The sequence below is a fragment of the Rhinopithecus bieti genome, unplaced genomic scaffold (genome assembly GCF_001698545.2).
Source record: "Rhinopithecus bieti isolate Rb0 unplaced genomic scaffold, ASM169854v2 scaffold_3041, whole genome shotgun sequence".
Taxonomy (NCBI): Eukaryota; Metazoa; Chordata; class Mammalia; order Primates; family Cercopithecidae; genus Rhinopithecus; species Rhinopithecus bieti.
Genome location: NW_016804262.1, coordinates 1,824,361 through 1,840,697, shown reverse-complemented (window position 1 = coordinate 1,840,697; position 16,337 = coordinate 1,824,361). Strand labels below are relative to the sequence as shown.

The following is a 16,337-nucleotide window of genomic DNA, read 5'->3' as shown; positions in this document are numbered from 1 at the left end:
TGGGGAAGGGAAAGGGAAAGGAAAAGGAAAGGAAAAAGGAAAGGAAAGGAAAAGGGAGAGATAAAGAGACAAAGAAAGAGAGAGAGAAAGGGGGGAAGACAGAAAGAGAGAGAGGGAGGAAGAAAGAGAGAAAAAGAGAGAGAAAGGAGGGCAGGCAGGAAGGTACGAAGGCGGGCAGGTGGGCAGGCATTGATTTACAATGGTAGGAGCAGGGAAATACCACCTGTCCTGATGGGAATAAGGAATGTGGAAGTTATGAGGAAGGATACCTAGAAACAATATAGAGGATGCTCTATTTCTTTTTCATTGTTTGATAGCCCAAATCTTTTGTTTGAAGCTTAGAAATAACCTTCAATATAGGAAAACACCGTAAGTACATTTCTGAAAATCTGCCCACAAAATCAAATGCTCTATATTGTTTTGTTCTCCCACCGACTTATACTATCATCGCAGAATTACATATAATATGCAATAAAATTACAATGAAAATATAGAAAACTTTAAAATTTTATATTTTGATGAGTCAAAATTTCTGTACAGAATTATAATAAGACTAAATCCACAAAAGTAATAAAATAAAACAGAAAACCAGAAGCTACTGTCTTCCTCTGATCTGAGACAGTAATATTCAAGGAGATGCAAAGCCTAAAAACTATTTTTTCCATTTGTTCCAAGAGATAGAAGAGACTGTAGAAGCCATTTATTCAGCCCTAACTCAATGTAAGAATCCTTCTACAAGTTATGTCATACAGACGTTTCCAACTTGACTTAACGATGGTTTAACAGAACAATTTTTCCATTTTATGATGGTGAGATAGTGACATACATTCATTAGAAACCATACTTCCAGGGCCCATACAATCATTCTGTTTGTATTTTCTTTCAGTACAGTATTCAGTAAATCACATGGGATACTCAGCACTTTTTAAAAATAAAATAGGTTTTGTTTTAAATTATTTTACACAACTGTAGGCTAAATGTAAGTGTTCTGAGCGTGTTTAAGGTAGACTAGGCTAAGCTATGAGGTTCAGGAGGTTGGGTTTTTTAATGTATTTGCAACTTACGGTATTTTCTCCTTATGATGGGCTTATCAGGATGCAACCGGTAAGTTGAGGAAAATTTGTAATTATAATCAGCCTGAACATTCTGACAGGGAGTTTAAGATTAGACAGCTTATACTAAAAAGTTCTAGTTATCTACCTGGGGAGAAATTTATTCTTTTTTAGTTTTTATATTTCTTACATATTTTTTTCTTATATTTTAGTATTTATTTTCATCTGTTTTAAGTTTCATTTCTACCATTAACTAGTTGTGTCACTTTGGGGAAACTGTTTCACCAATCTGAGTCTTAAGTATTTTCATCTATAAAATATAGAATTGATGAGACTATAAGTTGCTAACATCCTACCTAACATTTTGCGGCTTTTTATCTTTTCTACATCTAGCAATAATCTACAAAACTCTATAGTCTGTCTTTGGATCTCTGAGTACTTGTGTAAGATGCAAGGATTTACTTTCAGAGGGTGGAAGTAAGGAATCTCTGTCTTATGTTGTAAGGTCGTTCCAGTTTTCCTGTATCCCTTTGTCCTGCAGCAGTAGAGTTTCAGCTTATAAAAATTCAGATGAACTCCTCCATCTCTTTTCATTTGTTTATGTATTTCCTGTGTCAGGTTTGTGTGTGTGTGTGTCTGAAAAGTTTTAAAAAGTTTTAGAGTATTAAAAGGAAGCTGCCTCATCCCTTGGAAAATCTGTTTAACTCTAAGTAGAAGGGCAGGCGACTCAGCTTGAAACAAAAGCCTCATAGCCTTTTAGAAGCTTTTTTTCCTGCTAATTAGCTGTGAATGTTTTGTTTGTTTGGTTTCTGACAAGAGTCCCAGCAAGCAGAAGCAAAGGGGCTAGAAAGGAAGGGCCCTAATTGTCAGGAAGGGTGACCTCCAGGCTTGTCAACAGTTGTAGTCTACATGGGAAAAGTAGCTTCTTGTGAGAGAGGATGCTTCCATTTACAGATAGTTTTATAAAGTATAGCACTCCTTTACTCTCAGGCAACTTTTTTTTTTTTTTTTTTTTTTAGGTAAAAGCCAGAGCTATACAGAGAAGATTCCTCTATTTTCTCAGCCACTGCTCCTAGGCAACCTATACATCCTGATGGGGGTGGGGATATGCATGCTGGAAACTTCCTATGACAATTTTTACTTGAATGGTGTTCTTGTTAGATCTGCTTGGTAATGAGAAAAGATGGGACTGGGACTTAAAAAGGTGACAAATTTACAACTTTAGGCAATGCACAACCAAATGAGTTTTATATTTTATAAATTACGCTACCGAGAAATGTAATATATAGGTCAGAGAGAAACTTGAATGGTGAATTCCTAGAAAAATCAAACAAATTCTCAAGCAAATTAAGTTCTGACTGCTAAAGACCTGTTTGATCTTAGGAAATACAGGGAACTGTGTCTATGATTCAGACTGGTAATCACTTGGGATATGTGGCACTTCCTGATTTTATGAGAGAAACTGATGGTCTGAGCAATCTAAATTATTATGGGCAAAATATATAAGGTTCTGATACAATTGCGAAAATAAACTAAGTTATAACGGCTAAATTGAAACTATGCACAGAGCACTGATTATATGTCATCAACTACTCGCTATTTTCCAGGTTACACAACATATGATCAATTTAAAAATACCCAAGACGGGCATTTTGGAGGTTAGAAAAACTTCCTGGGGTTACAAGCTGAATACAACCAACAAAGAAGACTGGTTTTTGTCAGATTCCAAGAGAATGTGTACTTCCTTCAAACCCACTGTAAGAGCAGAAACAGATTGGTAAGATGTCAAAGTGTCACGGGAGCTATACTTTAAATGTTACAATTAAATTCTTGCCTCAAAGGATTTAAGCCCTCTGTTGATATAGTCCAAGTTCCTTGTTATATACTAATTCATACCCATGTCTTCTGGGGATCACTCTACTTGCTTTGTTAGCTATCTCAACATACTTCCTCAAGCTCCCCCTGCTTCCTTGTATGTAGTCATGCATTTTACTCCTCTCCAGTGTTCTCTCATCTCTCTAAACACACACACCAGCCTTCCATTCACTCATCAATTTACAAACACCGTATTCTTTTCCTTTAAGTTCCTTTAATTTCTCAGTTGACTTTTACCTTTTCTGCCTATGTAGATTAGATGGGGCATACATTTGACTAAATATGGCAACATCCATATATCTTGTCCTTGAATACTGATCTACTTGGGAAATGTCTAATATTAATTTAATATTATCAAATATTTAACATCCACTAAGTATAATAGCTTTTCACTCTTTGACTTTGTTCTATCAATTCTTATAATTTTCCCAATATCCTTCTCAGAGCAAAGGAAAGCAACAAAGTCCAGTACTCTGGAGGTTATAAGGACCTTCTCAAAAAGCAAGGGGAACTATCAAAGAGATACTTTTACCTCTATCTTGCCTAATCACAGAACCACTTCATATATTTTCTGCTGGTTTCACAGTCCTTATGTACTTTATTTCTACCATTCCTAACAATGTACACATATCTTTCACGGATGTGTGTGTAATCAAAGAAATACTTTGCTGTCTTATCAATTAACTTTATTCTGTCTATTCTTTTTAGACTTGTCATATCAGACTTACCTGTTATAATATAAATTCCTAAATAGATATAGTCAGAATCTACAGACCTGAAATACAATCTGAGAACCTAGTAATGGGCTACATGATACCCTCTTTTAAAAAAGGCTCTTGTATAATGTTTTCCTCAGGAAATCATACTGTGTTAGCCTTAACACAGTATGATTTTATGGGAAGTACTGCATCTACAAAATTATCTTTGTATACCACCTAGTATACAAAGTGGGCACTTAACTGTTAAGTGTCTATTCATCTTTCAACACTCAGTTCAAGTGGTTCCTCTTTTTAGTTTTTCTTGGTCATCCCAAATAGAGACAACCTTACTTCTCTGAATATCTATTAAAGTCACTGATCATACTAAACATGTGAAGCATATATACTGTATTGTAGAATGGTTATTTAAACTCATGTGTTATAACTGCTACCTGACATTAAGGTCCTAGAGAAGGCATATTTATCTCTGTAGTCCCTAGTAGTGCCATGTTCTGATACACATTTAATATCTGTTTAATGAACTGGCTGAATCGTCTTTCTAAACATCTGACCAAAAGACGCCTTACACATCAAATGTAGAAATAATTATTTGCATTTGTAATTTTGTTTGGGAGGAAATAGAAAATAATTTAGGTATACTAAGCAGGCAATAGGAGTTTTCTTAAGGCTCTTAGATGCTAAGTAATAAAAGCAAACCTGGGAACACAAGTGAGCCAGAAATGCCACTTTTCCCAATCCTACCAAACGACCTTATGTATGTGAAGTGCAGCAAAGGAATGGGTATTTAGAGGATGAATGGGAAGGAAAGAAATTAGACTGAAGAACTGTTGCTATGACAAGATTTGGGTTCAGATTCTGTCAGTGTAAAGGTCACTTGCTGGAAGCCTCTGAATCTCCCACTTTTAGCTTGGACCCTGCTTCTTAACCAACAACTATATACAGACATCAAATATTTGCAGCTCAGTTTTAATTAACTTTTCATAAAATGCAAGGAATTTACACCAAAAGTAAAACTCTCTTAACTTACATGTGCTTAACTAATTTACTGTATACTTACAAGAGCTGCTTGTGTTAACTATTAAATCTCCTTGTTATTCTAATTACATGATTCAATTAATTACTATGTAAAAAAGGATGCGATATGAGTAAGGAGTAAGAACTGTTTCTCTGAAAAACCAAGTTGAATGCTTTGGCAAGCTCAAAATAAGAGTTGTTAAAAATGCTGTTTCAATGTTCCACCTAGGGTACCCCCAACCTCCCAAACAAAAGTCTAGCATGGAGGTGCGTGCCTGTAGTCCCAGCTACTTGGACAGCTGAGGTGGGGGGATCACTTGAGCCCGTGAGTATGACGCCAGCTGAGCAACATAGCAAGCTCCTGTCTCTAGAAAATAAAAATTAAATTAAATTAAAATGATGTTAACTAGATGTAAGAAAGCCAATTATGAAAGACTTGGAGGAAATCATATATATCTACAAAGATTATATAATTACATTGTTTCAAAAGACTAGTTTGACTCTTCTTTAAAGAAAGCAAGATTATCGGCATAGTTTATGCCAGGAAGAGTACAAGAAACTTCAATCAGTGGACTCTTATTTAAAAAGAAAACAATGGCCGGGCACAGCGGTTCACGCCTGTAATCCCAGCACTTTGGGAGGCCGAGGCGGGCGGATCATGTGGTCAGGAGATCGAGACCATCCTGGCTAACATGGAGAAACCCCATCTCTACTAAAAAGACAAAAAATTGGCCGGGCATGGTGGCGGGCACCCGTAGTCTAAACTTCTCGGGAGGCTGAGGCAGGAGAATTGCTTGAACCTGGGAGGCAGAGGTTGCAGTGAGTTGAGATCGCACCACCGCACTCCAGCCTGGGTGACAGAGTGAGACTCTGTCTCAAAAAATAAAATAAAATAAAAATAAAAAACAATGGTTCTATATCACAAAAGTGGTGCATAAAGTACACATTTTAAAACTTTAAGGTTGCACCTATCATTTTTTATTCTTAGAGTCTTAAGAGGGCTCTTTTTTGATCACTGTTCCAATTACCAATCCAGATAACTTCAGGTGAAAAAGACTCATACTAAATTTCATAAATATCTTATTTAAGAAGATCTCAGATTAATACGTAGGTCATAGCATACTACAAAACAAAAGCTGACAAAATCTAATCCTGAGAGCAACTGATTAGTATTGTTTTGCTAATGTATTTCATAAGCAATATTTATCAATCTAAAGTACACTCACTATTATAATATGTATTTGAAAGAGTCTACTGCATGACATTATTTTGTTAGTGACCACTAGAAACACTAATCTAAGGTCCCCAAAGCAGAATAAAATATCAAATATTTGCTTTAAAAGGAAAATCATCTTACTTTTCTTCTTGAAATCTATTTATCAAGAAGAAATAATTAAAATAAAATTTAAAAATTAGATGTAAAAGGTCTTGAAACCCTAATGCCTCGCATCTCAAAACTGAAAGGCAGCAGGTACCATCAAGTAAGTAAAAACTTTAAAATTTAAACTGATCAGTTAAAAAAAGCAGAGTTTCTAAAGAAACTAAAAGTTTCTGTAAAATTCCTCATTTTTGTATATTTTCTACAAATTTATGATGAGGCAAAACAATCAATCTGTTACATGAATTAACAGCTATCACAGGCAAGTATTTTAAAGTAAATTATAAATCTAAGCCATAATAATATGTTGGTTCTAGTATGGTAAATTACCCTACATGCTAAACAAGAAATACGTTAATTTTACCAAATAAACTTTATCTCAAATTAGATTAAAATTACAAAGAAGTTTTTAATATTGACATCTTATGTAATATTCCATTTATACTGCCTCATGAATATACTTTTAAACTCATCTATATTCTGGTTTGCCTGTTGCACAGATTCCAAAGTTTGCAAAAAATTATCAGACTTAAAAAAATAAGAAAATCTGCCCTAAAATTATTTTTCCGTCTCATTTTCTCGTAAACATACCAGTGTGATAAAGACTTTTCCTCTCTCATTAAGTCTTACAGACAGCATACAAGCATTGCAGAGTATTTTTTCAAGCAAACAATATAACACGCTAAACAACTTAAAAACAAGCCTTTCAAATTACCAAAATACTGTACTTTTTCTCTATTAACTGTAAACAAAATATAAGATTCTATAAGCAATAACTATTAAGATGAACTTATGGAAAAACTGGTAATTTCTCAAAGGATAGAAAGAAGCACACTAGTATTTTGGTTCATTTCTCCTTTAAATATAAAATTTTCATTATGAGAAAAATAAAGGAAAATGCAGAAGTTGTAGTCATCAGCTTCCTTAAACAATCAGGAAAAATAGCTCTAATATATAACTACAAAGTGGGCAGAACTGAATAGAATATTATCTGGTCCACTAGATTATAAACACTTATTTTCTAAAATAAAACATTTCTCTCCAAAAATTACAATCTCAACTCAGAATCTGTACACCAAAAAGTGTTTTATTTACTTTCAAATATTTACGTGTTGGGGATTTTCTAAAATGATGCAATAACCAAAATTANTATAAGATTCTATAAGCAATAACTATTAAGATGAACTTATGGAAAACTGGTAATTTCTCAAAGGATAGAAAGAAGCACACTAGTATTTTGGTTCATTTCTCCTTTAAATATAAAATTTTCATTATGAGAAAATAAAGGAAAATGCAGAAGTTGTAGTCATCAGCTTCCTTAAACAATCAGGAAAATAGCTCTAATATATAACTACAAAGTGGGCAGAACTGAATAGAATATTATCTGGTCCACTAGATTATAAACACTTATTTTCTAAAATAAAACATTTCTCTCCAAAATTACAATCTCAACTCAGAATCTGTACACCAAAAGTGTTTTATTTACTTTCAAATATTTACGTGTTGGGGATTTTCTAAAATGATGCAATAACCAAAATTAACAAAGCAGTAATTTAATAAAATATGCTTTGATATACTAAATTCAAAAAAAAAAGAAACTGACATAAATATGATATATATCCACATTTTATTATTTAATCAAGACTAAATAGAAACAAGAAACTACCTATAAAAGACAAAATGTCCTCACTCTTCTTAAATTTGCAAATAAAATGGAATGCAATATATATTTTGGCATAATTATACAGATGTTCATGTAAAGGTTGGTTTTCTTTTCTTTTTTTTAACACTCTGTACTTAAATGCTATTAAAATAATGGGTGGCAAGCTACTTGAATGCTGTTCCTTTTACTGGTTATGCTTTTAATGATAACAGTGGATTAAATTTTATTGCTTTTATCTCTGTACTAAAGATAGTATTTTTCTCTTTTTCTAGTATCTTGGGACTCTAAGGTGATCTAAAACCATTGTAAAAGATAATTACAGAAACAGATATCTAAATAATCTTAGAATTGTCTAAATTAGGTTTAACTTACAAAAATCCTACTCAATCAACATTATACAGCATCCACTGCATATCGGCATTCAGAAAGCCAACATGGGCATAAATTATTTCGTGAATGATTAAAAATAAAGGATCTAATGTTATATAAAAGAGGTACATTTTACCTGGATTAGGTGAGGTAATGCTTTTAGTGTAAGGCAAAACCAAATCCCCAGTTTGCATGGAAGCAAATCATGCCACTGTGGTTTCATCAGCAATCTAAAGGGAGGGAGAAAAAAGAACAACATACAACAAATGAGGAATATACAGAGAAAGTTGGGAGACAAAATATTTTTATAAAGATCATGAATTCTTTTTTGAATGACTACTTCAACAAAAAAAAAAAAATGAAGAAACTATTCACTGAAATATTTATAACTGACTTACGCTATCATGAAATATAGTAGTCACAACAAATGCAATATATATAGCATGTAAGAGAAACCAGGCTAAGATTTTGGGGAAGGAGGTTCCTAATCAAGTTACAAAGATAAACAAAAGCCCTCTTTCTAACCTGGGCTTTTCATCACTTTGTACAATGAATTCTTAAGCCTTATGATTACTTCAGCTATAAAAAAACTAACCATCATCAGAGTGTTCCCAAGTGCTGACAACCAGATATGAAGACTGTAGCATAAACAAACCAATACATAAAAATTAATGTCATTTGCAGTTCACTGAAGCATTACTCACTGATGTCATCAGAATAGAAGACAGGCAGAATAGTCTCTGATCTCCATCCCTCATTGATCCCAGTTCATGCCCTGCTGTGTGAACTATTTAAACCCTTTATTCCTTTCTATGAATCAATAGAAGAAATGGTGGTATCTTTCTGAGTGTACTGCATATCACCGCTTCTCTACATACGGTCACTCCTGAGCTAAGTGATAAGTCCATCTAATAGTACTTTGTTTCTAAAGTTCAGTATAAAAATTTCAAACTAGAAGAATTTGAGGGATTATTTAAATACATATTAACATTTCATACGGGGGAAAAAAACCTGAAGAAATTTTGCTTAAGATTAGAATTTGTCTCATAAACAATGGCACCTTATTAGTCTTTTATAAGACTACCACAGATATAAATGAGAACACATGTAAATATACATATGAAGTTGAATCATATTAAAGATATATTTTAAAACAGCTTCAAATTATGAAGTATTTTTATATACTCTCACCTTTCATTTTTTTCTGAAGCACTAAGTTTTGATACATCCACACTCTTGCTGCCAGTCTTTTTTTTCTTTTCTCTCTTTTTTCTACTTAGCAGTTCATCCTTAATGTGGAAAGAATTATGGTTACAGGTTATCATTAACATGTACACTTCAAATGTTATCTAGGCTCTTCTGTGAAGGGTAAACATTATAGAGGAACATTTATGCAAATGTATGTAGGGTCCAACATGATTAAGTAAAATCATCAATCTTTCACAATAACTGTTGCCATGGTATCCAGGCCTTAAACACACGTGAAGTTCAGCACTGTCAGTCATGTGCATCTCCATAGCAATCAAAGTTTTCTAAGAAGAGAAAGCATTCAACTCACTTTTTCTCATTCATCCAACTTTAATAATGTCACTTCAAAAGGAATGAGTAAACAGATGCTAATTCATGAATACTGATAAATATGTTTGATTATCTTGGACATATAAATAAAAACCCACAAAAGAATAAACTATAGAGTAGCATATTAAACCAAGAAAAGTATAATAATTTTTTAACCAGTTGATCTTTGAAGTTAGAATATTATATTCATTTCCAATTTTATTTATTTACTTAAAACATTTTAAAAGTAAACATTCATTATATAAAGGCCTATGACACAAAAAAATCTAAAGTCAGTCTTACCATAAAAAAAATTTCATTTGAAGGTGAATATTAAAACATGGTTCTATCTTCGCTAATCCCAGCTAGGTATGTGGGCTCTCCCACAAAGTTGTTATAACAAACTTAAGGTGCCACATTTTTTAAAGAAGAATATTTTTTCTTATTTCATGGGTTCTTCTTGACTTAGAAATATGTCAAACATTGAGTATAAAACTATTAGAATAAGAAGTATACACAGAGAAATAGAAATTTTCATCAGTTGAAAAATAAATGTCTGAAATTCCATATAAAATTAAGGAGGCTAAGTTCATTTGATTTATTACTAATACTTACCAGTTGTTTTTCCAGGTAGATTGACCAAACTACAGCATAATGACCCACTGTGAGAATAATGAATAAGAGTAATGCCAGCTCAGCATTGCTCATTTTTCTCACCCGCCTGTAGTAGAATACAGGCTGTCGCCAATCTGGAAGTCCATTGATCAGAATATCATCGTACCTACAGTACAAATATAACAGTTTTTCATGGGGAGTTTAAAATAAAAACAAAAAAATTATTTGTGCCTATACTACAAAGAGGAAAAAGAAAATAATTTATCCAAAATAGATAATGTTTATGTACATTCCCAGCATTATAATATCTAGTAAATTCAAAGCACTGTAGATAGCTGTAGTCACTGACACTCTTCAAAAAAGTGCCCAATAATATACTGTGGATACTAGATCTCATATTTTTGCAGCACCCAAAGATGTGACTCCTGGAGTGACATCTAAACTAAAGGAGCTACATGTAGTCTACCTGTCTACTAGTCTACAGTAAAGACTCTACCGTTGAAGTCAGCAACAAAAAGAAGGATCTCAACAGGAGAAAGATCAAGATAAGAGCTGTTTGTTACCGTGAATTACATATTAATTGAATCAAATTCTGAATAAATTTTCTAGTCAGTGCTTTTATTTCTACCCCTATACTATGGTGGCTCAATGTTGAAATATTTATACACACGATTTTATCAAAGCTTTTAAATGAGGTAAAAGCCTATAAAATTGAGTACCTTTTAATTTTGTATTGCTATATTCCTTTAGAAAATAAAAGACTCCCAAATTAGAAAGAGATGTGGAAACAACCAGTGTTTATGTTGGATTTCTCAACTGTTTATTTGTAAACATTTAAGTGGCGATTTCCTCATTTTTGGCTTTTGCTGGAAGAGAACAACATTAACAAGTAAAAGCTTTCCTAGTCCTTTAAAAAGCTGATGCATTTCAAATCAGCTTTATTGGTACTATCAGGATAAAAAAGTTACTTTAAAATAAATTTTCAACTGAATTTAAATTTACTTGTCAGACAACTATTAAACAAATATCTTTGAGGTTAAAAATAAGGAGTAGCATTTATGATTGTAAAACTCAAAATGGTCACACACACTGTGTTCAACACACACAACCTGTTAATCTTAATTGAACACAACTCATTAAATATTCTAATCACACTATTTCCAGAATTAAATCTTCACTGAAAGGCCTAATTTGGTGCAACACATTGACCAAAATATTTTAATTAAAAATATTCTGAGTTAGTTGCAGGCCTAATTACAGGAATAGAAATAGGGCCTATATTGTCAGGCAGGTCAGTAGAACTCAGTAGTAGGTTTTTCTCAAGTAAATTGACCGATCTAGGAATAATAGCGCAGCTGCTAAACTGCCAGTCTTGACATGTAAATCAATTTAAATGCAACAACTGCAGTAGCTACTTTGATAGTTATTAAATTGATACCTTGGAGATATGCTAAAAAAATAAAGCAGAGGATTTATTACAGGCAACTTCTTTTTTCAGCAGAAAAACATCAGATATAAATGCAAAATATATTTTATTAGCAAATCTAGAAAACCTTTGTGATCAACTTAGGTTATTAATAACAGTATCAACAAATTGGAATAACCAATGTTGAAAGGAAAGGACATTAATTAGTACTAAACTCTTAAAAAGCAAATTGTGTAACATACAAGAGTCTACAAATTAATGTATGGTTTGGCAGTAGCTAGATCAGAAATATCTGGTGTTATTCTTTTTCAATATTTATCGAAATGCTTGAATATTAACATCAATATATAATAATATGACTTCATAAGAAACTATCATTCATGTTATCAAAAATTTATGTTTAAATCAATCTTATAAAACCGGCTCATTTTAAATGAGAAATGTATAGGTAAAAGGTTTCAAGTGCTCTAACATAAGGTTACAACATTCAAATGAAGTCCAATCAATCTTAAGTCCTGAATCTATTCTCAATCCATATTCTACTTCAGATTTCTTGAGGGGAAAAAAGGTGAATATAAAATCATTATTTTCAGCAAACCTCTCCCATGAAATAATTTCAGGAAAAAAAGTATAGTTATTGATAAAGAACATCTAAGAAAATGGAGACAATTCCTTAATAGCACTCTTACGTATTAAATTTGCTTTGGATATAACTAAACTATAGCAGAAGAGAAAACAGCTGAACTCATAGCTAAGAATCTCTTATCAAATATTTTATCACCATCGTAACTGAAAGTGCTATGTGTCTGTTAATAGCTACTATTTTCTACCCTACGTATAAATTGTATTTAGTGCACACATTCAAGATAGCAAAACCTCATGCACTGAACACATTAAACAGAACTAGATATTTACTAGGCTATGTCTGTCACTCTAAATAACAGTCTCTAAGGATTAAGCTTCGAATCAATGCTCTATTGATTTTACTATCAATGAACATTATGGCTCACACGACTGGCCATTTTAAGGAAAGATAGCTTCCATTATAGTTCACTTTTTAGAATATATGCTGTTAAAAGATAAATCACTGCTTTCCTGATGAAACATTGAAAATACATTTCTTAAAGTACACACAGACACTATTTTCATAAGTTATTTAAGAAGAAATACTGTGTTGACACATAAAATTTAAAACATCACTTTATTAGGCTTTTCTGTATTTAAACATATAACACTGTTAAAATGCTCTGTATTTGGGATTCACACAAACTGTTCTCAACATTTGTTAAAGTCAGATTAAGAATGTACAAATGTATGTGTTGTAAGATATAAAGAAATAGATCTCTATGATAAAAAATATCACTAATGCTAAAATCACAGGGAATTATAATGGAATTTTCTTGGAAATGAAAACATTAATCAGTTCCACACATCCAACATATGGCCTAATGTGTGTTTATTTCACTTGATTTTCTTACAATATACATCATGAACATAAAATAATGGTTACATACTCATTAGTGAGTTTCATACTATAATCTGCAATTCATGAAACATATTTAGGCTAATACAAATAATGGAAAACAAATTTAAAATTTTTTTAAAGTTACCAGCAGAAAAATGCATGGAAATTTAAAATGTTACTATTTTTTGAAATATCAAATAGTAAGTACGTAACTAAAATTAAAAATCTGTATATTATGAAAATATTTAAATAATTCTAGCATGTGCCTAAATTATGAATTTTCTGTATTACAAAGCTGAAATATGTCTAAATTAATTGTTCTCATTCTTCTTTGAAAAAACAATATATACACCAAAAATTGTGGTACACTGCACTTTATTTAGGAAAGGTGCTAAAGTAAATTTCCTATTCTCAGACTAACGTTTATTTTGATTCGAACACACCTGTAATCAAATTTACAATAACTAGTTAATGAATTTATAAAAGTTTAACATATTAAGGCTGAATAACTATACTTTTAACTGCATTTGTAAATAAAACGTTGTTTAGTAAACTAAAAACACATTCAACTTATATAAATATAGTAACATGAAACAGACAAAATATTTTAAAGTTTCACAACTTAGCAAAAGAAGACTGGTTAAAAATTCATAATATATTTTAAACAAAAGTAGCTATGTTAATATTACTAAAGCGCAATCTAGTATATAAATGTAATGGCTGGTACTCAGTACTTTACCTCAACTAACATTCAGGGCACTCATAAAAATTTGTTGGAACATAGCTGGGCTATTGTTTCCCAAAGTAAGTTAGCTAAAGAGTTTAGAGAAGGCTGCTAAGCTAGGCTTTCTTACAATAACCACGAAAACCTGTTATAGGCATGCTTTAATAACGACAGTGATTGGGTCTGAGAAATGCATAATTAGGCAAACCGTTAGGCAAGTTCCTCGTTGTGTGAACATCATGGTGTACTTACATTAACCTATGTGGTACAGCTTCTACACATGTAGGCTACATGGTAGCCTATTGCTTCTAGGTTACAAACCTGTATAGCATGTTGCTGTACTGAATACTGTAGGCAACTATAACACAGTGATAAGTATTTGTATATCTAAACTCAGAAAAGGTACAGTAAAAATACCATATTATAATCTTATGGGACAAGCATTGGGTTTTTTTGTTGCTGTGGTTGTTGTTTTAGAGATGGGGTCTCACTCTTTCGCCCAGGGTGGAGTACAATGGCACGATCATGGCTCGCTGCAGCCTTGCAATCCTCCCATCTCAGCCTCCCAAGTAGCTCAAGCAATCCTCCCATCTCAGCTACCCAAGTAGTTGGGACTACAGGCACACCACACCCTGCTAATTTTTTTATTCTTTGTAGAGATAGGGTCTAGCTTTGTTGCCAGGGCTGGTCTCAAACTCCTGGGCTCAAGCCAAACTCCCACCTCAGCCTCCCAAAGTGTTGGGATAACAGGTGTGAGCCATTGCACTCGTCTAGCATTGTATATGTGGTCCCTCATTGAGTGAAATGTCATTATGCAGTACATGAGTGTGTTTTCATGCTATAGTCTATGTTCTTGGGGGAGAAAAAGGCTTAAACGTTTATTCACAAGTGCACTCCTAGGAATCTAACCAAGAGAAACGAAAACATATGTCCATCTGAAGTTTATGTGAATGTTCCCAGAAGCCTTGCTCATCATAGCCCCAAACTGGAAACAACTCACATGTCCATCAACTGGTGAACAGATAAACATAAGTGGTATATCCATACGATGGAATACTGTTCAGCAATAGAAAAGAATGAACTACTGGTATATGCTACAATATGGATGAATCTCAAAAACCTTATGTTAATAGAAGCCACATACAAAAAACTACATATTGCATGATTCCATTTATATGAAATGTCCAGAAAGGACAAATTTGTAAATACACTAAATAGATCAGTAATTGCCTGGAGCTGGAGATCAGGGTGAAGAATTACCGCAAACGGGCTAAAGCTTTTTTGAAATGATGTAAATGTTCTAAAACTGGACTGTGGTGATGGTTTGCACAAGCCTGTAAATTTACTAAAAAGCATTTAACTGTACACTTAAAACAGGTGACTTTTATTGTATGCAAATTATACCCAAATAAGGACATTAAAAAAATCAAACAAAGCTGACATTTTCTTTTTCCTCTTTTTTTGTTTTGAGACAGGATCTTGCTCTGTGGCCCAGGCTGAGCGCAGTGGTGCAATTAGAGCTCTCTGCAACTTCTGCCTCTGGGGTTCAAGCAATCCTCCCACCTCAGCCTCCTGAATAGCTGGGACTACAGGCATGTGCCACCATGCCAGGCTAACTTTTGTATTTTTTGCAGAACGAGGTTTCGTCATGTTGCCTAGGCTGGTTTCGAACTCCTGAGTTCAAGGGATCTGCCCTTCTTAGCCTCCCAAAGTGCTAAGATTACAGATGTGAGCCACTGTACCCAGCCAGCCTTTCCTTTCTTTTCTATAAAAAGTTATTTGGTTTGTTAATTTATCAATTTCACTGCTATTCCCTTTTCCAGCAAAATTCAAATAATGCATCTGATTTCAGAGAAAACACAATTATATAAAAGGAAAATAAATAGGAAACATGTCTGACAATTTCCCAAATTACCAATTCCTGGAAGGTTACACATTTGAAAGTATTACTTAATGAATATTTATAGTAAATAATTGTGATACCAAAAAGCACCTTTTATATCAATATGTAGATAATCTTCTTTTGAAGAAAATGCTGACTGTGCTCTTCTTTTTTTCCCTAAAGGAATTATAAACATTAAGTAATTGCAGAGATGTCTGTCTCCTATGTTTAAATACTCACAGGTCACCTGGCCTCAGGCACAAGCTTTAGAGGAGTGATTCTTAGCTTGATTAGTTAAGACTTTTGCCTCAAGGAAAACCAGTTACCAAAGAGTTACTTGTGCCTCAAGGGGTATAAATACTACAGCTGTTTGTGTAACTGTCACATTCATTTTTTTCTATCAACTCTCTAAAATAAATGAGAGAACTAATCCTAAAGAGATGATGTTATTTATTAATAGATGATTCCATGTTAATGAAGAAACCATTTATATATAAGAAGTGATTTGTTTTGAAAAGATAGAAATAATTTTGGTAACTGAAAGAAATTACAAAGTTTACTGACTTAAAATAACAACAAACAAAAAGAAAAAACCTCA

At 33.0% G+C, this 16,337-nt stretch overlaps 1 protein-coding gene across 1 annotated transcript in view; it reads right to left on the bottom strand.

Annotated features, from left to right (window-relative positions):
* Positions 1–16,337, bottom strand: part of DNAJC1 (DnaJ heat shock protein family (Hsp40) member C1) — a 123,786-nt gene that overhangs the window by 27,991 nt on the left and 79,458 nt on the right. Inside the window, exons 4-7 of the mRNA XM_017867425.1 lie at positions 10,243–10,408; positions 9,262–9,359; positions 8,207–8,300; positions 1,409–1,688 (exon numbers count right to left, since the gene is read on the bottom strand). Of these exons, the coding sequence (XP_017722914.1) occupies positions 1,409–1,688; positions 8,207–8,300; positions 9,262–9,359; positions 10,243–10,408 (638 nt within the window). The remainder of the gene's footprint in view (positions 1–1,408; positions 1,689–8,206; positions 8,301–9,261; positions 9,360–10,242; positions 10,409–16,337) is intronic.